General features: G+C 43.5%; 1 protein-coding gene across 1 annotated transcript in view; it reads left to right on the forward strand.

The window, feature by feature from the left end:
* The window catches only part of AFG3L2 (AFG3 like matrix AAA peptidase subunit 2), a gene marked incomplete at its 5' end in the record, with an annotated part of 45,352 nt that extends 23,129 nt beyond the window's left edge, over positions 1-22,223 (forward strand). Inside the window, 8 exons of the mRNA XM_077778262.1 lie at positions 2,153-2,306; positions 6,171-6,278; positions 6,387-6,512; positions 8,758-8,868; positions 11,895-12,010; positions 15,843-16,043; positions 17,968-18,162; positions 21,404-22,223. Coding sequence (XP_077634388.1) covers positions 2,153-2,306; positions 6,171-6,278; positions 6,387-6,512; positions 8,758-8,868; positions 11,895-12,010; positions 15,843-16,043; positions 17,968-18,162; positions 21,404-21,646 — 1,254 coding nt within the window. The remainder of the gene's footprint in view (positions 1-2,152; positions 2,307-6,170; positions 6,279-6,386; positions 6,513-8,757; positions 8,869-11,894; positions 12,011-15,842; positions 16,044-17,967; positions 18,163-21,403) is intronic.
* Positions 22,224-22,985: the final 762 nt, after the last annotated feature.

Consider the following 22,985-nt stretch of genomic DNA (forward strand, 5'->3'; position numbering starts at 1 on the left):
TATTTTTTTTAAACCCAAATTTTCTTTTTTTTTTTTTTTTTTTTTTTTTTTTTGCTGTTGCTTGGGCTTTGGTATCATATTCTCAGACTGTTACCAAATCCAAGGTCATAAATATTTATGTGTTTTCTTCTAAGAGTTTTAAAAGTTTTAGCTCTTACCTTTAGGTCTTTGATCCATTTTACGTTAATATGATGTGAGGTGTAAGGGTCCATCTTCATTTAGTCTTTTACATGTGTATATCTGGGTTTCCCAGCACCATTTGTTAAGAAGATGATTTTTCCAGTGAATGGTGTTGGCACCTTGACTATATATAGATAGATACATGGTTTCTTTGTGGACTCTCGGTCCTATCCTATTGACCTGTATGTCTGTCTTTATATTAGTACCACAGTCTTGATGATTGTTGCTTTGTAACAAGTTTTGAAATCAGGAATTGTGAATAGGGTTAGTTTTAAGAAGCACTTAAATTTTTACTCTTGCATATTTCACCAATCTAAATATTGACCTTTTTTTTAAGACTGTACAAGTGCAAAGTGCTATCACAGTTGTTTTTCCAAACATCAGATACAACTTACAGTTAGTAACTAAGTGTTGTGCTACCAAGTGGTAGCATTTTTTCTTTGTCAATGGGAAGTGTATTAATGATGAGTCTTACCGTTGATGGGATCGTAGGTTAAATGAGCTATGATAGGTGGATTCATAGGAGTGTTATCAGATGGCTGGGGGAGCCTGGGGGACTTGAGCGTGTATGATGATGGATCATGGAATCTGGTATGGGTGGGAGCCATGGGGGCTGGTTCAAAATGGGAGCGGAGCTGTGGGTGGTGGGTAAGTGGAGCGCCTAATGAGCTGAAGAGCCAAGGGGAGCCGGCTGTGAGAGAAGCTTGAGCACATGAGCAGGCCAGATCGGTGGGAGGGGATCAGAGTAGACCATGGGAAGCTGGTTGTGTAGGGAAACCTTGGCATTGCTGGCCATGGCAGAGTGGAGCAGAAGGTGACTGAAAGATGTGGGTCAGGGGACTGACCAACCAAGAACCACTAAGAAAATAATGCCCAGTTTGGGGAGGGGTGAGGAGGGCTGGGAGAGTGGGAAATCAGGCCCAAGAAGTACTACAACCAGGAAGGCACTGTGTCTGCCAAATGATGGGAACCTCTGCGAGCAGGGGTTTTACGGCAGAATTATTTTGGCAGTGGACATGGTGAGTGAGGTGCACTTCACCTCCCACTGGTTCGGAAGGAAAGACAAAACCCCTTCCAGTTGAGAGCTTTGCAGGGACAGGCAAGGGGGTGAAGGGGGTATATAGGGAAGAGTGTGAGAGGATGGGGATCTGTTGATCACAGATCTGGAGTTCAGAAGGGGAGGCCCTGGAGGGACATGAGTTATCTTAGGTGAGGAGTATAGGAAGAACCAGGAAGTCTAGGCAGAAAAGGGTGATGGGGAAACTTGGCACTTCTGGTGAGTGAAGTAAAAGGGGATGTGAGGCATAGGAGATTGTTTCTGAATCTCTTAGGAGGGGCAGGTGATAGGCGGAGACCCTGAACTCTTGGCTGACAATGAGTTGTGGGGATGGCCACTCTTCATCCCATCTAGAGTAGTGGCCTGAGGGCACATGCTTATTAGCAGGACAGAAGGTAGGTGCACGGGCCTCACACCTGCTCCTGTAGCGGCAGGGCACCGTCTTATGCTCTGGGGTGATCACTGCGTGGGCTTGCCTAGGTCATTGCCTTTGCTGTGTGTATACATGTCACTTAGATCTGTTAGTAAGTGCTTATTAACAGCCTGCCTCGGGCCAGAGTAGTTTGAACTTTGAAACTGAATATAAAGTTTGCAGCTCTACGGTGTTCTCTTTTTGTAGGGTGAAAATGTGTAGTATTAATTTGTTGCTATAAAGATATTATTGGCGCTTTTGATATATACAGTAACTTATGATATTATAGAAATAATATTTACTCACCTAAAAGCAGTTACCCACCACCTAACTCATCATTTGTCATCTCTTTGCTTCTTATAACTGTTTTTAAATATGTAGTGTACAGTACGGAACATAAAAAGATCATCTTTCTATTGGATGGAAGCATGACGTCTATTTTTTATTAGGAGGAAAATAATTTGCAGTTGTCAGATGACTCTAGTGTTTATATTTTTATCCAGGTCCGAGACTTATTTGCCCTTGCTCGGAAGAATGCCCCTTGCATTCTCTTCATTGATGAAATAGATGCCGTGGGAAGGAAGAGAGGAAGAGGCAACTTTGGGGGGCAGAGCGAACAGGAGAATACACTCAACCAGCTGCTTGTGGAGATGGATGGTGAGTATTCAAGTCTTCTGTATTTTAAACTGCACTTTCTGTTTTCCATATAGCTAAAGTGAGAATCCTTGTGCTGATATTGAGTACAAATTTTTAAAAAAGTATTTTGTAAAACAACAGCCCTTTTTAAAGGCTCTTCTGTACCAGTATGGATAATGCCAAAATATTCTTACCTGGCAGCCTGCCGTCACAATATTTTGGTGTTAAGATGGTGTTTGCACCTGGTGCTGAATAAGAGAAAAACTGGTGAAATGATTGCAGAAGAATTATAGTCTCATTCTTAAAACCACGTATGATCCTGAAGCATCAGGAAAACCCATGCATAACCAAGTGTGTGAATTTGGCAGATTTCGAGCACTATTACTAAGAGAGTAGCAGTCTTTCCACATTAGCCAGCTTTTTCTTTTATGAGGAAAACCAATTTGTGGGCTGTGAGAATGCTTCCTGGTCTAAGATACGCGGATGCTATTGTGCGCCCAGAAAGGGAAGCACAGTGCTCATTACTGAGCTGGGTACCGTACAGGCATCCTCGGTGATACTGCGGGTTCAGTTCCTGACAACCGCTATAAAGTGACCATCGCAATACAGCGAGTCACAGGAATGTTTTGGTTTCCCAGTGCATATAAAAGTTATGTTTACACTATGTTGAGACTATTAAGTGTGCAGTATGTGTCTTAAAACCTTGTACATATTTTAATTAAAGAATGCTCGGGGTGCCTGTGTGGCTCAGTTGGTTAAACCTCCAGCTCTTGATTTCAGTTCAGGTCATGATCTCATGGTTCTTGATTTCAAGCCCCACATCTGTGCAATTCTCGCAGAGCCCTCTTAGGATTCTGTCTTCCTCTGTCTCCTCTCCCCTCCCCTTTCAAAGATAAATAAAGATTTTAAAAGAATGCTCTATTGCTGAAAATGTTAACCATCATCTGAACTTTCAGTGCGTTGTAATCTTTTTGCTGGTGGAGGGTCCTGCCTCAGTGTTGATAGTTGCTGACTGATCAGGGTGGTGGCTGCTAAAGACTGGCGCGGCTATGGCAGTTTCTTAAAAGAAGATAGCAGCGGAGTTTGCCACCTTGACTGACTTTCCCTTTCACGAACAGTTTCTCTGTAGCACACGATGCTGTTTGATAGCTTTGTTCACCCGCCGTAGAACTTCTTTCAGGATTGGAGTCTGTCCTCTCAGACCCTGCCACTGCTCTGCCAGCTAAGTTTTTGTCATTGTCTCAACAGTTTACTGTAATTTCAACAATTTTCACAGCAACTTTACCAGAATTAGAGTCCATCTCAAGAAACCACTTTCTTTGCTCAACCGTAAGAAGCAACTCCTCAGACGTTCAGATCTTCTCATGAGATTGTAGAAATTCAGTTCCATCTTCAGGCTCCACTTGTAATTCTAGTTGTCTTGCTGTTTCCACCACACCGGCAGTCATCGCCTCCACCGAAGTCCTGAGCCCCTCAAACTCATCCATGATTGTGGGAATCAGCTTCTTCCAAACTCCTGGCACTGTTGATATTTTGACCTCTTCCCATAGATCACAAATGTTAGTGGCAGCCAGAACGGGGAATCCTTCAGATTGTCTGTGGCAGTTGCAGTCCTATGAAATGTATTTCTTAAATCATAAGACTTAAAAGTCAAAATTACTCTTTGATCCATGGGCTGCAGAATGGATGTTGTGTTAGTAGGCATGAATCAACATTAATCTACATCTCCGTCAGAGCTCTTGGGTGACCAAGACGTTGTCAGTGAGAAGTAGTAGTTTCTGAGCAGCTGTCTCAACAGTGGGCTTAAAATGTTCAGTAAACCAGAGGCGCCTGGGTGGCTCAGTCAGTTAAGCTTCCGACTTCAGCTCAGGTCACGATCTTACATGAGTTCATGAGTCAAGCCCTACATTGGGCTCTGTGTTGACAGCTTGGAGCCTGGAGCCTGCTTCAGATTCTGTGTCTCCCTCTCACTCTGCCCCTCCCCCACTCATGCTCGCTTGCGTGCTCTCTCAAAAATAAACATTAAATTTTTTTTTTTTAAATATTCAGCAAATGTTATAAACAGATATGCTGTCATCAGGCTTTGTTCCGTTTCTAGAGCATAGGCAGAGTAGACTTAACATAATTCTATAGGGCCCTAGGATTTTCAGAATGGTAAATGAACAGTGGCTTCAGTTTAAAGTCATCAACTGCAATAGACACAAACAAGAGAGTCAGGCTGTCCTTTGAAGCTTTGAAGCCAGGCGCTGATTTCTCTCCTCTAGCTATGAAAGTCCTAAATGGTATCTTTTTCCAGTCCAAGACTATTTGTCTGCATTGAAAATCTTTTACTTAGTGTAGCCTCTTTCATTAATTACCTTAGCTAGACCTTCTGGATCACTTGCTGCAGCTTCTACATCAGTACCTGGTGCTGCACCTTGCACTTCTGTGTTACAGAGATGGCCTCTTTAACCTCTCTCTGCCACCCTCTGGCAGCTTCAAACTTGTCTTCTGCAGCTTCCTCACCTCTCAGCCTTCATAGATATGAAGAGAGTGAGGGTCTGGTTCTGGATTAGGCTTTGGCTTAAGGGAATGTTGTGGCTGGTTTGATCTTCTATCCAGACCGCTAAAACTTTATCCATATCGGCAGTAAGTCTGTTTGCATTCTTATCATCACATATCCACTGAGGTAGCATTTTAATTTCCTTTAAGAACTTTCCATTTGTATTCACTCCTTGGCTGTTGGGCACAAGAGGCTTGGCTTTCTAATCTATCTCAGCTTTCAACATGCCTTCCTCACTGAGCTTAATTAATCATTTCTAGCTTTTGACTTAAAGTGAGAGACTTGAGACTCTTCCTTTCACTTGAACATTTAAAGGTCTCTGTAGGGTTAATTGGCTTAATTTCAATTTTGTTGTGTCTCAGGGAACAGGCATGCCCAAGGAGAGGGGAGAGGGAACAGTCCATCGCTGTATTTATCAGTTAACTTCATTTATATGGGTGCAGTGTGTGCTGCCTGCAAACGATTAAAATAGTAACACTAAAGATTACTGATCACAGGTCACCACAACAAATATAATAAGGTAAACGTTTGAAATATTGCTGGAATTACCAAAATGTGATAGAGACACAGAGTGAGCAAATGCTGTTGGAAAAATGACACTGACGGACTTGCTCAGCATAGGGTTGCCACAGACCTTCAGTTTGTAAAACAGACAGACAACCAAACATGGTATCTGTGAAGTGCAGTAAAGCAGAGTGCAATGAAATGAGGTCTGCCTGTATCCAGATTAAGAAGGTAGAGAGCTCTCCCCTCACTCTGTGGTGGTTAGTCCTTGAAGAGCCATATTTGTAGGGTATTAGCACCAAAGCTCTTTTGGGGCCAGGGTCCTGAGGCTCCTGTAGCCAAGGCATTGACATTGGAGAAGTGGCCGATAGAACCAAGCAGAGTCTGGTGAAGGGATTGGAGTTGGAGGTTGATACCAGTCTTCAAATATTCAGTGGGTTGTCTTGTGGTCCAGGGAGGTTAGACACATTGTTCACAAATTTTATCTCAATTTTAAAACATTTAAAAAATGAACAACATATTCTCTAGTTATAGTTCTGTAAATTACAATCGTGTGTGTGTGTGTGTTTTATTTTGAGAAAGAGAATGCACACTTGTAAACATGCAAGTGGGGGAGGGCCAGAGAGAGAGGGAGAGAGAGGATCCAAGTAGACTTTGCAAGGTCAGCACAGAGCCCGATGTGGGGCTTGAACTCACAAACTTTGAGATCATGACCTGACCCGAAACCAAGAGTCAGGTGCTTAACCTACTGAGCCACTCAGGCGCCCCTTTGGTATTTGTGTCTAGAGAAATGATGCTTAAAGCTTTAAGTCTGGCATTTGTTTTTTTTACGTCCTTAGGTTTTAACACAACAACCAACGTCGTCATTTTGGCGGGCACCAATAGACCAGATATTCTAGACCCGGCACTGTTGAGGCCAGGGCGCTTCGATAGGCAAATATTTATTGGTGAGGTGACCTTCATTGTGTTCAGTTCAGTTCTTAAGAGGAGAGATGTAACTGTTTCACTTTGATTTTTTTTTTTTTTTTTTTTTTTCTTAAAAATAATTTCTCAAGGACCACCGGACATAAAAGGAAGAGCCTCTATTTTCAAAGTTCACCTCAGACCCCTGAAACTGGACAGCTCCTTGGAAAAGGAGAAGCTGGCAAGGAAACTTGCCTCCTTAACTCCAGGGTTTTCAGGTGAGTGGAACAGAACCTGCTGTCCTGTGTCAGAAGTCCTTTAAACCAGTGACCTTTACCAGCCACCAGTGTACTTTCACCTCTCAACGTGGGGCCTCTGCAGTGGGAGACTTCAAACATACACAGACATTGAGAAAATCATGTAATGAGCCCCTCGGCACCCATCACCTAGCTTCAGGAACTGCTTGTAGTTCATGATGGACCTTATTTCATATGTGGCCCACCCTCTTCCTGCTGCCTCTGGATTATTTGTATGTGGGTGGTTGGGTTTTTGGTTTTGTTTTGTTTTTTGGGTTGTTTTTTTTTTTAAACAACTCTACTGACATAAAGTTCACGTACCATAAAATTCATCTGTGAATTGTAAAGTGTACAATTCAGTGGTTTTTAAAAAGCGTATTTACAGGTTTGCACTGTAACTACTCTAGTCTGATTTTAGGTCATTTTCATCATCCCAGAAGAATCCATTAGCAGCCACTCCCTCCACATCCAGCCTTAGGCAACCCGTCACCTATTTTGTTTTTATAGATCTTCCTATTCTGCACATTTCATGAAAAAAGAATTACACCACATATGATCTTTTCTCCCTGGCTCCTTCCACTTCGGTGTAGTGTGAGTTCAGGCATGTCACAGCAGGTGTCAGGGCTTCGTTCCTTTTCCTGGCTGGGTGATAGTCCATGGTGTGGATGGACCACATCTTCTTTATTTGGGTTGTTTCCATCTTTTCACTGTTGTGAATAATGCTGCTGTGAACAGCCATGTACAGGTTTTTATATGGACATACATTTCATTTCTCTGATTATATACCTAGGAGTAGAGCTGCTGAATCACTTTTTGAGGAACCATGAATTTGTATTCCAAGGTGACTTCACCATTTTACATTCCCACCAGCAGTGTAAGATGGTTCCAGTTTTTCCACATTCTTGCCAACACTGGTCATTGTCCATCTCTTTGATCACAGCCACCTTAGTGGCATCTTGTGGTTTTGATTTGTTTCTCTAATGACCAGTGATGTTGAGTATCTTTGCATGTGTTTATACCAAGAGTTTTAATATGTAAAATGTGAGCTTTTTTCACTCCCTATCTTTCTTCCAAACTCCAAATGAAATAAAAAGGAACATTTAGAAAGTCTGAAAGGATTATATATAAGTATATGGTTAGAAGAAGATAGGCATCTTAAATGTCCCAGGGTCCTAACTTTTTACTTGTTTTGTATCTTTGGACTTTGGAATTTATAACATTTTAATGTTTGTTTATTGAGTACATACATGTGTTATAGCTTATTTGACTTACCATGTACTTTATTCTGAAAAGTTAATTTAAGACACGTGGGGCACCTGGGTGGCTCAGTCGGTTGAGTGTCTGACTTTGGTTCAGCTCATGATCTCACAGTTCATGAGTTTGAGCCCCACACTGGGCTCACTGCTTTCAGTGCAAAGCCTGCTTTGGATCTTCTGTCTCCGCCACCCTCTGCCCTTTCCCTGCTTGTACTCTCTCTCTCTCTCTCTCAAAAATAAATAAATCTTTAAAGAAACTTTTTTTTAAAAGAGACTTGAGGGGGCACCTGGGTGGCTCAGTTGCTTACGCACCCAATTTCAGCTCAAGTTATGATCTCACAGGTTTGTAAGTTTGGGCCGCGCATTCGACAGTCTGCTGTCAGTGCGGAGCCCACTTTGGGTCCTCTGTTCCCCTTTCTGTCTGCCCTTCCTCTCCTTTCACACACACTCTCACTCTCTCTCAAAAATAAATAAACATCAAAAATAAATAAAGAGACTTGCGGATCTAGACAGCATTTGGCAAGCTTCACGATTTAACTTTTGGTATTTAACTGCACTTATTTTTAGTGCTTATGTTTTTCATTGTATTTCAGTACATTGCCTAACATCCCTATTAGTCACTCTCCCAACAGAGATGATAGAACTGAGTTAATTAATGGGCAATTTTAAAGACTGTCTTAGTCTGCTCTTACATAAGCTGTATTGCCTATAAAGGCAAGGAGCTGTGTGTAATTATCTATTTACTATTACTGATACTTGCATCTCAGTTCAAAGGGCCAGAATTGTACCAGGCTATTACTGACTGCTAGAACAGGTTCGGGTCATCAGGAGTCAGACTGAATCGTATTACATTAAACCTTTATTCAGTCTACTGCTGATTGAGACACTGACTGTGGATATGATCATCCAGCATGTGTGACCAACCAGTTCAAGTATATTTGGTGGTAAACTTTTCTGTATTCATTTTGTAGGAGCTGATGTTGCTAATGTCTGTAATGAAGCGGCTCTGATTGCTGCAAGACACCTTTCGGATTCCATAAATCAGAAACACTTTGAACAAGCAATTGAGCGAGTGATTGGTGGTAAGCAAACTGAATATAACTCAAGTTGAAAGGCTGATAAAATCCGTATGAGACTACAGGTTTCTCTGCTTTGGCAGGATCTAGAAGGAAAGAAAAGTCTATCCACCCAACCCTAGGGCTCACTCACCATGCACCTGCTGTGTCCCTCAGTACTGTGAACCTCCCCTCCCCACCCCACCGTGTGGTCTTGTGGGGGTGGGTGCTGTTGGTTTGGGTGAGTTTGAGACAGCAGCTCAGACTACCCCTCATTTGCATGGGCAGCAAGCAGCAAGGTGTCTTCCCCTGAATTATACTGATCTTGTGTTTTGAAAATGGTCACAACTTTCCTGTTTCCAAAAATTTTATTGCATAAATGTGCTCTGTGCTAGGAATAGATGATGGATAAACAGCTGTCACAGCTGTTTAACCAGGAAATCCTCACCCCACAAGCACGGTAGGGGATGTACATGTTTTCCTTGCTTTCTGGGGAGCTTATAATTTAATACCCATAAAAAGATAACAATTCCAGAGGAGCATTCAAAGAAGGGAAGGGCAGTATGATCAGGCACAGCTCTATAGAAGAGGGGGGAGTTTAAACCTGTTTCAGTAGCAAGGGGGAGGGTGTGGCATCAGAGCGGCAGGAACAGAAGGCAGTTGGGAGTTGGGTTACATCCTGTGTTTAGGGGAGGAAAACTAAAGCAGTCAGATCCCACTTCTTTGGGAAGTAAGGCAGAGCTGAAAATAATTACTTAAATCTAGAATTTAGAAGGCCTTAAATGTTGAGTTCAGGGGCTTTTTAAACTGTTGTCCTGTGGCTAGTACTAACCTAACGGATTTTTCCTGAGCCACTGAGTAGCCGTGATACTTTAAGAAGGAGAATCTGACATTGAAGAAGAAGGAAGCATCTGAAGGCAGAGAACATTGTAGTCATGAATGTGAGGTAGTGGACTTTAGCAGGGATGGTCCCAGCAGTAACAGGCCAGAAAAAAAGGACAGCCTTACAGGCCATAGGAAAAATGAGGCGCTTCGAGAGGCCGCTGGTTCGGCGGAAGATGGGATGTTCAGAATTTGAGACCAGGGCTGTCCACGTGGAACTCGGCAGCACCACAGTGCCACAGGCTGTGGTTCCCATGGTGTGGAGGTGGGTGAGCAGGCTTGGGGGCAGGGGCCCACAGTACACGCTGCCTGTATTTGGAGCGAAGGGGGGAACAGTGAGCCCGCGGGGTCACCAGAGCTTGTGTGCCACAGGCCCAGGAGGTGCATCAGCCAATAAGACAAGGAATGGATGCCATTAAAGAAACCCAGGAGGTTGGAAGAAATGGGAGACAAGGGCAAAGACACATTTATAGAGGACTTAATAGCAAGGTCCAGTGATGTGGGACATTGAGGAGCATGACGTTGGATTTGGCAGCAAGACTGTTCTTGGGATCTTTTGGCATGACAGTTTCAATTGAGTGAATAATATGAAGCCAGATTAATGGAGATTCCAGCGAGGATCTACAGGCTAGTATAGTAATGTGTTTAACCTGGGTTAGGTGCTAAATAAATAACTAGCCATTGAACGAATGGACGACTTACCCTAGAAATTTGTTAACTGAAAAGAAAAAAAAAACTAAGTTGATGGAGTTGTGAGTGGAATTAAAACATTTCACTGTACATGGAGGAGGGCACTTGTGGGGATGATCACTGGGTGTTATATGGAAACCGACTTGACAATAAACTATTAAATAAATAAACATAAAAAAACAAACATTTCACTGTACATGGAGGAGGGCACTTGTGGGGATGATCACTGGGTGTTATATGGAAACCGACTTGACAATAAACTATTAAATAAATAAACATAAAAAAACAAACATTTCACTGTAGAGGCAGGTGAAAGCTGCATGTCTATGCCTTTTAGTTGGGGGAACAGTTAGTGCTCAGTGTGAAAGAGGTCAGGGCAGCAAGTCCAGGAGGGGCCTTCGCTCTGAGGTGGACAGACACTTGCCTGCGCACAGCTCAGCCACTGTCAACCAGCCACGAGCAGCTCTTCTGCAGGAAGCGTGCTGGGAAAATGAAAAATTCCAGGGATAAACTTGGTGGGGGGTGGGATTCATATTTTCTCGTACGAGCAAGAACTGCTTATCTGTGGGAAACAGCGGGCTTGCCTTCTGTAAATCTTCACCCTTCCAGCTCTGTGGTATGGTCTTGTCTTGGGCTGTGTCATTGAGAACATAGCACTCTCTCTTTTTTTAATTTTTCAGACTCCTTAATACATTATTTGAGAAATTCTCTCAGATCTGTTTCCTTGAACACAACGAAACTACTTCATCACAGTGCAGTGATTTGTATGAGTACAAGCTGTGTCGGTAGCGTCTGCAGTACAGAGGTGCAAACGAGGTTTAGCATCCACCTTGATCCGGACCGGAGAGGGATCGTACTTGGATTACGGGTCCCCCAGCTGTGTAGTCAGCACACGGGCTCAGCACACGGGCCCAGCACAAGGGTTGTCCTGGGTTTATTTTCTCAGGTTTGCCCTGCTGCTGGTTCTTGGAATCCCTAGGCCAGTTGATTAGTGTGCCGCTGCTGCAGCACTGGCCTAGCCGACTTGCTGAGTAGGCGTTTTCAGACCTTTACCCAGCTCCCTTTTTCCACTCTTGTTTGCCTTCCGTCAGGAACAGATAGCAGGCCGTCTCATCTTTGTTTACCCTGCTGCGCTTGATAATTCCAAGTACCTGGACTAAGCAGGAGGTCATTGTAGACCTCTGCTTTCTGTGACCTAAATGCTGAATTTTATTTTGCATTTCTAGTTCCCAAAACAAAATATACGACTCAAAAGTGTGGGAGAGTTAAGAAAAAATAGTCCTGGGGGTAGTGAATGCATTTCACAGTAGTTGGGTGTATTTTGAAGTTGGTCCTTTGCTCTTAGTGTGACAATGGTTGGGAATTTCTGGATTGTTGCAGGCAGCTTAGTCTCTAAATCACATTTCGGATAAGGCAGTGTGTAGATTGAATAATGTCAGTGCCACTGAGTTCGTGGTTTTGGTTTTTTATTATCTTGTCAGGCTTAGAGAAAAAAACCCAGGTTCTGCAGCCTGAGGAGAAGAAGACCGTGGCGTACCATGAGGCTGGCCACGCGGTTGCCGGGTGGTATTTGGAACACGCAGACCCACTCTTAAAGGTAAAACAGTTTGTGTGGAACAGTAGGCAAACCAACTGATTGTGTGAGCAATTACTTGAGGAGAAAGTTGCACTCCCACAAAAGATAAATATATCAAGAAATTTGGCCAGGAAGTCTGGTAATGATGGTGGGATGAGGCTAACAAACCTTCCTGCAAATAAGTTAGAAAGTTTGGAAAGAAGACTGCTATTTAAGGGGACTGGAAAGTGTCCAAGGCAGACCAAAGCTGGAGGAGAGTTTACTTTTGAAAAGCAGTAGCTGTAGTGGGTTAGAATTGGGAGTTAGTGACTTTTCTTGCCTGAGAGTTTTTCTGTGGCCACAGTGATGGAAAAGGCTGGCCTTACTGTATTGAGGTGGCAGAGGAGAGAGTTCAGGATTTGAAGACTATTGGAAATTTAACAGGAAAAGCCTGGAAGCAAGAAAGTTACAGAGGAATGAGAGCCAGGTCTGAGTAGAAACTGCCCAACTTCCTGGCTGACCACTAAACTATGCCTGCACAGGGAGACCCCAGAAAGCCTGGCAAAAAAGAAAGAGACCAAAGAGAAATCTCCTGAAGGATGAATGCACCAAGTGATTCTGTTAAATTTTTGCTTTTTTGACCGAGTGCAGTCCCCAGACCGGTACAGCATGAACCACAGGAAGCAGCAGTCTGACTTGTGATGTCAGGGGACCACTGGAAATGGAGGGGATCCCCTGAAACAAAGCAACCGCAGGAGAGGAGTGAGCATAAAACATCCTAGAGAGGGGCTATACCTGACTAGCTCAGTCGGTATAGTATACCGCTCTTGATCTTGGGGTCATGAGTTCAAGCCCCAAGTTTGGGGTAGAGTTTACTTAAAAAACAATAACTGGGGCGCCTTGGTGGCTCAGTCAGTTAAGCATCTGACTTTGGCTTGGGTCATGATCTGATGGCTCATGGATTTGAGCCCCACATTGGGCTCTGTGCTGACAGCATGGAGCCTGAAGCCTGCTTCGGCTTCTGTGTCTCCCTCTTTCTCCCTCTCTGTACCGCCCCCCCCCCCATGTTCTCTCTCTCTCTCTCTCTCAAAAAATAAGTAAACATTAAAAAAAATTAAAAACCAATAACTGCAACAAACCATCTTAGTCTGTTAAAGAAGCCATTAGAACATGCAAGTGAAGTTAGCGAGGTTATAGAATTCGGGATCAGTATATAAAGATCAATTGTATTTCTGTATATTAGCAGTGAACAGTTGGAAAATGAATTTTTAAAAATTTTATTGCATTTACAGCAGCATCCAGAAACATGAAATATTTAAGGATACATCTCCTGAAGTATTTGTAGGATCTGTATGTTGAATTAAACAAGACCTAAATAAAAAGAGATACACACTGTGTTCATGAAATGTCATGATCACCACTCTCCCCAGACTCGTGTATAGTTTCAGCTCAATCTCTGCCATAAATATTGCAGACTTTCTTAATAGAAATTGATAAGCAGATCTAAAATTTTTATGGAAACGTACATCAACTAGAATAAGCCAAAACATGTTTGAAGGGGTTACACTCCCAATTTTAAGACTTCGTATATAGTTATAGTAACGAACACTAGTATTGCAGGAGGGACTAAACAGATCACTGGGATGGAACTGATTCCATCCCACATCAATATTGGTTTAATTATTGAGTAATCACACATAACTGGTTAAATAATTGATTTTCAACAGAGGTGCCAGAGTAATTTAAGGTGGGGTGGATGGTCTTACCCACAAATGATTCTGGCAACTCCGTGATCATGTGGGGGGAAAAAAGCTAACATTGACCCTTACATCAAATGTAAAAAATTAATTTGAGATTATAAAAGCTAAAACAATAAACTTTTAGAGGAAACCATAGGTCAGAAATCTTTGTAAACTTAGGCAAAAATGGCTTAGTACACAAAAAGCATGAACCACAGAAGAAAAAGTTGATATATGGGATATGATCAAAATTGAAAATGTTTTGTCTTTGAAAGGCACTGTTAAGAAAATGAAAGACGGGTACCTGGGTGGCTCAGTCAGTTAAGCATCGGACCGACTCAGGTCATGATCTCACGGTTCGTGGGTTCAAGACCCACGTCGGGCTCTGTGCTGACAGCTAGCTCAGAGCCTGGAACCTGCTTTAGATTCTGTATCTCCTTCTCTCTCTGACCCTCCCCTGCTCACGCTGTGTCTATCTCAGAAATAAAAAAAAAATAAACATTAAAAAAAAGAAAAAGAAAGACAAGCCACATACGGTGAAAAAACTTACAGTACATTTATGACAAAGGACTTGTATCTAACTCCGTATGAAAATGAGCAACCTGGTAAAATGATGGGGAAAAGATCTGAGCCTATACTTCTCAAAAGATGGTATATAAATGGACATTAAACACATGCAGATACTCTCATTTCATCAGTCATCAGGAAAGTGCAAATTAAACCACAATGAAATACCACCATATAACCGTCGGAATGGTTAAAGTTAAAAAGTCAGTCCTAAGTGTTGGTAAGATGTCAGTCTAGCTGGAGTTCTCATCCACTGCTGATGGGAATGGGAAGTGGTGTACCCATTTAAAAAAAAATTTTTTTAATGTTTTTTATTTATTTTTTTGAGAGTCAGAGACCGTGTGAGCAGGGGAAGGTGAGAGAGAGAGAGAGAGAGAGAGATACAGAATCCGAAGACAGGCTCCAGGCTCTGAGTTAGATGTCAGCACAGAGCCTGATGTGGGGCTCGAACCCATGAACTGTGAGATCATGACCTGAGCCGAAGTCAGACACTTAACTGACTGAGCCACCCAGGTGCCCCTGGTATACCCATTTTGAAAAACAGTTTGGCAGTTTCTTATAAAGGTAAACAGATGTTTCCATACAACCAAATGATCTCACTCCTAAATATAATCAGCCAAGAAAAATAAACACATGTTCACACAAAAACTTTTACTGCTTTATTCATAATAGCAATAAACTGGAGACAACCTTGATGTCCCTCAAGAATGAAATGGATGCTTGGTATGTTTACACAATGGAATGCTACCCAGCAGTAAAAATGAATGAACTATTAATACACATAGCAGTGTGGGCAAATCTCAGGAACAGTAAAAGAAACCAGACACAAAAGTACATACTGTATGATTCCATTTATATGCAATTCCAGAAACTATGACTGACCATAGGGACTGGAAGCATATCTGCAGCTGCCTGGGGCTAGAGGGGAGATGTGGGGTAAGACTGACCAGAAAGGAATACAAACGGACATAAGGTGAAGAAAGGATTTTGTGTCTTTGTTGCGGTAGGCAATGTTTGTCAAAACTCACTGGACTATATGCTGAAAATGGGTATATTTTACTGAATATAAACCATCCCTAATAAAGTTGATTTTTAAAAATTTTAAGGAATTTACTCAGCGGCAAAAAGTGCTTAGAAGAAAAAATGAAGCCTGCTGAGCATCTAGATCTGCCTTCCTCTTTGTCCCGTAAAGGAGTTTGTGGATGGGGCTCAATCAAGTTGAAGGGCACCTAGGCCATATTTGAGCTCTCAGAGGAGTCCTCACTCACCAGCTGTCTTTTTTTCAAGACTGAATAATTTCATTTGAGTCTTATAAAAAGACAAAGTTATCCTAAGAAAAAATAGCCTCCCTAACAGTCACTCCCACCGGATCTCCTCTTGCCAAGGCTGACGGATTGCCCAGCCGTCATGCTTATTTTTCACCAGCGACCTTATCTACGTGTAGGTAAACACTGTGGTCACCATTTAGTGGTAGAATCCTCAACATTTCTGGGGTTGTGTGTGTGTGTGTGTGTGTGTGTGTGTGTTTTTCTGAATTGTCAGCATTTTGCATATTTTCTACTGGCCAGGTCTCCATCATCCCACGGGGCAAAGGACTAGGTTATGCTCAGTATTTACCCAAAGAGCAATACTTATACACCAAAGAGCAGCTCTTGGACAGGATGTGCATGACTCTGGGTGGCCGAGTGTCAGAGGAAATCTTCTTCGGAAGAATTACAACGGGTGCTCAAGATGACTTGAGAAAAGTAACTCAGAGTGCATATGCTCAAGTAAGTGTGTGCGGCGGAGTGTTCCTTCCTTGCTTTCTCACATTTGCACGAGAAATGGACATCTGAGGTTATCTCTGAAACAACTGTTGTGTTTGGCTGACACTTTTCAGGCAAGAATTAATTCTTAAATCCATTAAGTAACCCTTTTTCCATAAGAAACCCTTTTTTTGGTTTTTGGTTTTTTTAGTAGTACCGTATTTAAAGTCTACAGACGTCTCTTGCTATCTGAGAGTAGAGCATTCCTGTGAAACCTTTCGGAAGCTGAACTGGCTCAAAGCGAGGAAGCACGCTTACTGTTAATTTATATGGAAAAATTTCTGAATGCTCCCAAAAGGGCTGGTAGGCTGTTAGAGCTCAGGACACGTCTTGCTGAGGGAGCCCGGCTGTGCCTCTCACTGCTTGCAGCGCCCTCTGGGTGTGCTGCGTCTGTAACAGCCCGCTGCAGAACAAATGCGGAGCGCCCCTTTCCCCTCTTTTCGTAAATGTGAAAGTCCTCTTCCAATTTCTTTGGGCTGGTGAGAGCAGGTACTGCTGTAGCTCTTTTGTAAAAGCAAGTGGCACAGCAGGAACTTTGGAGAGGCGGGGGATGGCTACCGTCCGCAAGTATGCATGCAGAGTGCGAAGTTCTGTTCTAGGCCCGTGTGATCCCACGGTGCAGGTGCAACACTGCCCGTGCCCTGGGCTGTCCCTAAGAGCATCCCTTCTCAGTCCCCTCCCTTCCTGCGAGGCCAGCCACTCTCCAGGCTTGTTAGCGTCCAGCGCTAAGTTTCTTTACCCCTGTGGGTACAGCCCCAAACAAAATTTGCTGCTTGGAACTTGATACAGATGACTTTCTTTGGGAACTCCTGACACCCATCTGTCAGCCCTCTGGTCTCTCCCTTTCCCAGGAATTTTTTTTAATGACTTTTTTTTTTTTTTTTTAATCTTTACTTTTTTAACAGTTGTCCTCTTTACCTTCTGCTTCTCAGGACATTGTTTTGGTTGTTTGCTCTGGGGTTCTTTGTATCTTAATGTTCATTTTTAAAATAGTGTTTTCTTTCATATATAACTTTTTTCTGTGTTTTAGCACCTCATCCAAGTTTTTTTGATTCTGATTTGTATTACTCTTTTATGGTTGCTGTTATTTTCCTGATTTCTTTTAGGCTTTTTGAAGTTGTAGGTTACAGTTTTCATCTTTTTATGGGTGTCTTCCCATCCTGCTGCCATTAGGTATGGACATGGTATTCTCCTATTTTCTTGTGATAACTTCTTAGACATTCTTCTGTTGCCCACATTACATGAACTTTGCTTTCCTGACATCTTAAAAGGGGGAAGATTAAAACCATTTTTCAAGTTTTATAGCTTTAGAATTCCCTTTTCTGTTGTTTCATGAAGGTTTTAAAAACATGGCTTCCTGCTTTCCGAGTTCTCTTGGCTCTGTTCCTGCTCCCCCACTTTCATCTGGGCCTCTCTTTTCTAATCCATTTGGATTTTACTTCAGAAACTTCTTAACGTGGGGCTTTTTAGTTTTGGGGGCTCCAGACTGGAACCCATGGTTTCAGGGAACAGGAAAAAGCTAACTCCCAGGATCACTTGTTCCCAGGTTGGCACGCTTGCCTTCCCACAAAGAGCCTGGAGGGCTTGGCTTTTGTCCTCCTGGGTCTGTCAGATGCGGCTCTTACAGGTCTCAGATGTTGTCTGTGGGCTTCTTGTCATGTGTGTCTAGCTGAGTAGTTGAAAATACTATCCGCCGCTGCCCCTGTCTACACAGAACACCCTTGTCCCCTCAGCCAACCCAGGGCTGCCCCGTGGATTTTGCCACTACTCTTTAGAGCAGTGAAGTGAAATGTGCGGGGTTAACGCCATTGTAAAGACTTACTACCATTTTATAAATCAGCCTGTCAGCAGCACTGGATGCCCACCACTAATCACGTGTCTTTTTCAGATTGTTCAGTTTGGCATGAACGAAAAGGTCGGGCAGATCTCCTTTGACCTCCCACGTCAGGGTGACATGGTTTTAGAGAAACCTTATAGTGAAGCCACCGCAAGACTGATAGATGATGAAGTACGAATACTTATTAATGATGCTTATAAAAGAACAGTGGCTCTTCTCACAGAAAAGAAGGCTGATGTGGAGAAGGTAGGTGCTAGTCGTACGAATAACTCACTGTATGATTTTGAAGGAAACAGAAGGTAAAAATGATGACTTGACTGTATGGGTTGGTGTATAGATACTAGCATTTCCTGTAACTGGCTAACTCTTGGGTTCCTTTCTTCAGTCTGACTCTGCTTCTGCTCTGTCTCTGTGAGGAGGTGGGAATGCAGTAGTGAGCAAAGTAGGACACAGTCCCAGTGGCTTTTAGGAATGTGAGTGCAGGATTAATCGCATCTGTTCGTAACTGCAGACTACACAGTTGCATCAGCCCTCCTCCCTACCGTGTGTTTGACCTGTACTCCTCAGTAAGGAGCTCAGCAGACAGGCGGGAGTTTACCACTGTTTTCCACCCCAGGAATAAGCAGCTAGTGATGAAAGGGCAAACAAAAGCTAGCCCAACTAGATAAGTAGGAATCGGCACGTGCGAATTACCTTTGGCTTAATTATGAGGTTTGTGAATAAACGTGCTTTGTATTTTCTGTTGTACTTCATAGGATAGCACCTACCAAAGGGAAGGATTCTTCCCAAATTCAGTGGATTTCTTGCATCCAGTAAACCCTTAATTATTCAGAATCCATGCAGCCAAAATTAAATTTTTTCGTTCTTTGAACCTTCCACACTCCTGATGCACAAATGAGAAAGTCTTTTATGAGGGGTTGACACAGGTAAAAGAATATTCCAGGATTGCTATTCCATCAGTACGTCTTCAGAGAGGCCTCCTGTGAGCCTGCCCCATGCTAGGCAATCCAGAAGCATCCGTGATGTCTTTTTACAAAAGTGCTCAGTGCAGGTGGAGTGAGCTGGTGCCCTGGCACACTGGAAAGCATACATAAGAGCTCTGAGAAAGGAAGATTAGTGTGGTCAGCAAAGGCTTCCTATAGGAGCTAGAACACGGTTTTACCTAGAAATCAAGTTACAGTGAACAAGGAGAGGAGGAGAAGCAGAGAGAAGGATGTGGCTGCATGGAGACCTGGGGAGCAGGGCAGCGTTGAGCAGATATTTGGGCGCAGGGGGCGGCAGTGGCCTGAGGTCTCAAAAGCTAGCTAGGAAGATTAGGAACACGGTTTTAGAAGTGAGCATGACCTTCAAAATGATCTCATCCAGCCCCCCCTTTTTTTTATAGTAGTGAGTCCTTAAAGAGTCTCGAGTGGAAGTGGTGGAGGTCATCATGTGAAGGAGAGCGTGGCAGCCGTGTGCCAGTCCAGGGTTGTGGGAGAGACTGGTTCAGAGGCTGCTGTGGGTCTTTTCTGTATTCCTGGCATGGCCCTGGGAGTAGCAGCAGAAGTAAAGCACAGGCAGATCTGAAGAACCAAGACTTATTGGTCAGATGTACAGATGAACAAGAAGAAGCCCTTGAGATGACTCCTGGTGGCAAACACAAGGGATGGGGTCAGTCTTGCTACCCAAGAGAACACGGGCAGTGGGTGTTTGCAAATGAGATCTGGATAGGAGGTCCAGGCTGGGGATGGGATCTCTTGGTGGTGCCCCCCAGAGGCAGCTGTGGGAAGGAAGGACCTGAGCGGTGAGAGACAGTGGAGGAGCCCACGGAAGACCGTTGGCTGCGGGACACTGTACAGGGATTCGAGAGGAGGATTCCGACCCGCACGCCATAGATGCACGCCGTACGCCGTACATCCCGGGAGTTTCAGCGGCTCATGTATGATGCATGTACTGACAGTGGTAACAAAGACCTGTTTGGGAAAGAGAAAGTGGTTCAACAGAGTGAGGATCTTGAAACACTTGAGAGTTCTGAAGTACCATCTGGTCCGTTTGAGAAAATTAAATCCGCTAAGAGTGATGTTGAGCCAGCCGGGAGAGAGGGAGCCATCAAGAGGACAGGTGGCTGGAGTCTTTGCTGCTCAGACTAGTGCCCTCCACATTCTGGGCCTCACGGTACTCCTCTGATCGACAGGATAATACGTGAGGGCTGCGCTTTAGGAGAATAAGAGTAACCAGCTAGCATTCACTCATCGTCCCATGTGCACTGGGTACTGCCCGAGATGCACGATCTCCTCCCAAACTCCCTGCAGCCTCATTGTCGTCCCATTTTACAGAAGGAGAAACTAGTACCTGGAGACATTAAGTAACATTATCGCAACCTAAGTGATGAGCCACAGCTGTGTAAATAGGCAAATTGAGAAATAATGATGGTCTAAGAAGAAAACCTGGTTGTGTTTTAAAAGAGTTTTTCTCTCAAAAATAGAAACAAAAATATATGTGGTTAAAATGACAGCTGGGATTTTCTTCAGAATAATCTGGGGAGTAGATGAAACAAAAATGGCCCTAAGTCAATTAACTGTTGATAGTGGCTACATGGGAATACGTTATCCATTTACAATGTTTGTGCCTGTTTGCAATATTCCATAATAAAGTTTTTGGAAATTGAGAGAACAGAATAAAATTGCTTTATTATTGGGTATCTTTACACACATAGCCTTTAGTGTAGGTACAGATAAGTTAAATTTCTAAGTAGGGAGTTACCTCAGGAACTAAATGTATTTTATAGGTCAGTTTTATTTTAACCCATTTCACTGTCTTTGTAATGGTCAGATGCTCTAACGTAACCACTCTGCCCTGTTCCCTGATACCATCACTCCCCTGCATACACAAAATTGCTCGGGTGTCTCTTCCTTGGTGGCCTGTTAAAAGGTGTACCGTCAAGTTTGTAGTTCAAGCATATAAATGACAACTTCAAGAGACATGTTTTCTTATAAATCTTCCTGGCTTCCTTTTGTATCTCTACACTTGTCTTTATTTTTTCCGACTATTAAAATTTCCTGCTTACCCTATTTCTCCCCTCTCCCCCAACTTGCCCTCCCAGCTACTTTCATAACTTTATAATGTATCCTTCCAGAACTTCTTGACATATATATAAGCACATAAAAAGATAACTTTCTCCTTTTAAAAGCAAGTGTAGCATACCATACAAAGGTTGCATCTAGTTTTTCTCCCTGAATATGTCTCCCCATGATGTATGTAGAACAGAGATTCATTACAGGCACGTAAATGTACCTGTGTGAATGTATCACAATGTATTTAGCTCCTCCCTTACTGGTGAACAGTTGTTTTTCCAGTGTTTTGTATATTTTACTCTCAAATCATGGGACTTTATGCATGTCTTTTTCAGTGGTCTTAAATCCAATTTTGGAATGGGGTTAGCTAAATGATTAGCTTTGAAAAGACTTTACTGATTAATTGTGTTTAATGGGAACTGTTCATATTTCAGGTTGCTCTTCTATTATTAGAAAAAGAAGTATTAGATAAGAATGACATGGTTGAACTTTTGGGCCCCAGACCATTTGCAGAAAAATCTACCTATGAAGAATTTGTGGAAGGCACTGGAAGCTTGGATGAGGACACCTCGCTTCCAGAGGGCCTTAAGGACTGGAACAAAGAACGAGAAAAGGAAAAAGAGGAGTCCCAGGATGAGAAAATCGCCAACCAGATCCAAGGAGGGAGGCCGTTTTAGCTTGTTGTTTTGTGGTCGCCTGGCTTTCTCAGAGAAATAAGGACATTGCTAGGCTGATCAGACCATCTGCTGACCCGGTTGAGATGTTGGGAAGAGGAGTCCTTAGTCCTCAGCCTCTGAGGTCATAGCCAGGTGACAGGGTGACTTGCCGAAGGCCCAGGAGAATGTGTCCACGAGCTTGTCAGGCCCTCAGACAGTCGCTGGGAGCGTGGCGATGGCCCCCAGCGCTGCGCCCTCCCCCCTCCGTGGCGCCAGCTGACATGTTGGGGATTGACCATCCATGGAGGCTTGCCAGTGTGGGAGAGGGTGTATTTTTCTTTCCATCACCCACTCTTCATTCCCGTTTCCCTTCAGAGTTTCCCTCTGTGGATGAGCTGTGAAATCACATTGGAGTCCTGATAAAAATATTTTAATTTGACTTAATACTTTAAAGATTGAATGCAGACCACATGTTGCCCTTTTAATGGAATGGTTTTCTACGGAGAGCTGTAACATATCTACAAATATGAATGTATTATGTAAATACGGCTTCTTTACATCAAAAAATAAAGTGTACTGTACCTTTTTTTCTTTGGAACTCAACAAAGGGTCACTGTTCTCTGCTTGGGATGTTTCCTTGTAGAAAACATAATGGAAAGGAATTAAGTATTCTGCACAAGGAGGCCCACAGCGCCTGTGGTGAGCGTCCCCGTGTCGGGTGCTACATGGGGCCTCACCCACAAAGCAGTTCAGATTTCTGCAAAAGTGAGGCCTGTCTTCACTGCCGTTCGAGTCGTTCTGTGTTTAAGGATTCCTCTTCTGCCTGCCCACGGCTGGGGCTCAGCCCGGAAGAAATAGGTGCTGGGTGCAAGCCATGGCATCGCAGAGCTCAGGCCGCCTGTCAGGGGAGCTAGGTTACACGGTGGGGTAACCCCAGATCCAAATGGCTCCACATGATGGTTTTTTCTTTCTTGCTCCTTGTCTGACAAACATCAGAGAGGACTGTGCTCCGCAGCTACTGAGACCCAGACTGAGGGAGGACACAGGCAGAGGCAGAGTTGAGGGTCCAGCACCAGCGTTTAGACACTTCCACCTGGAAGTGAGATGCCACTCACATTCTTTTGGCTAAAGCAGAGTCACATGTTCACGGCTAACTTCAAAGGGGCAGAAAGAAAAACCAGACACGAGTGACCAGTGATGTCTAACTACTAGTAAGACTGGCCTGGTCATGTTGTGTGGAGTTTGGCTTTGCAAGACATCTTACAGAAGCTGTGTCAAGTTATAGAAACTGTAAAGTGGTGACTTTTTATATAGAAAACGGCCCTCAGTCTCTGCCCTGGGTCTGAGTGCTCCTGGAAAG

The sequence above is a fragment of the Crocuta crocuta genome, unplaced genomic scaffold (genome assembly GCF_008692635.1).
Source record: "Crocuta crocuta isolate KB4526 unplaced genomic scaffold, BGI_CrCroc_1.0 scaffold26, whole genome shotgun sequence".
In the NCBI taxonomy this organism is placed as follows: domain Eukaryota; kingdom Metazoa; phylum Chordata; class Mammalia; order Carnivora; family Hyaenidae; genus Crocuta; species Crocuta crocuta.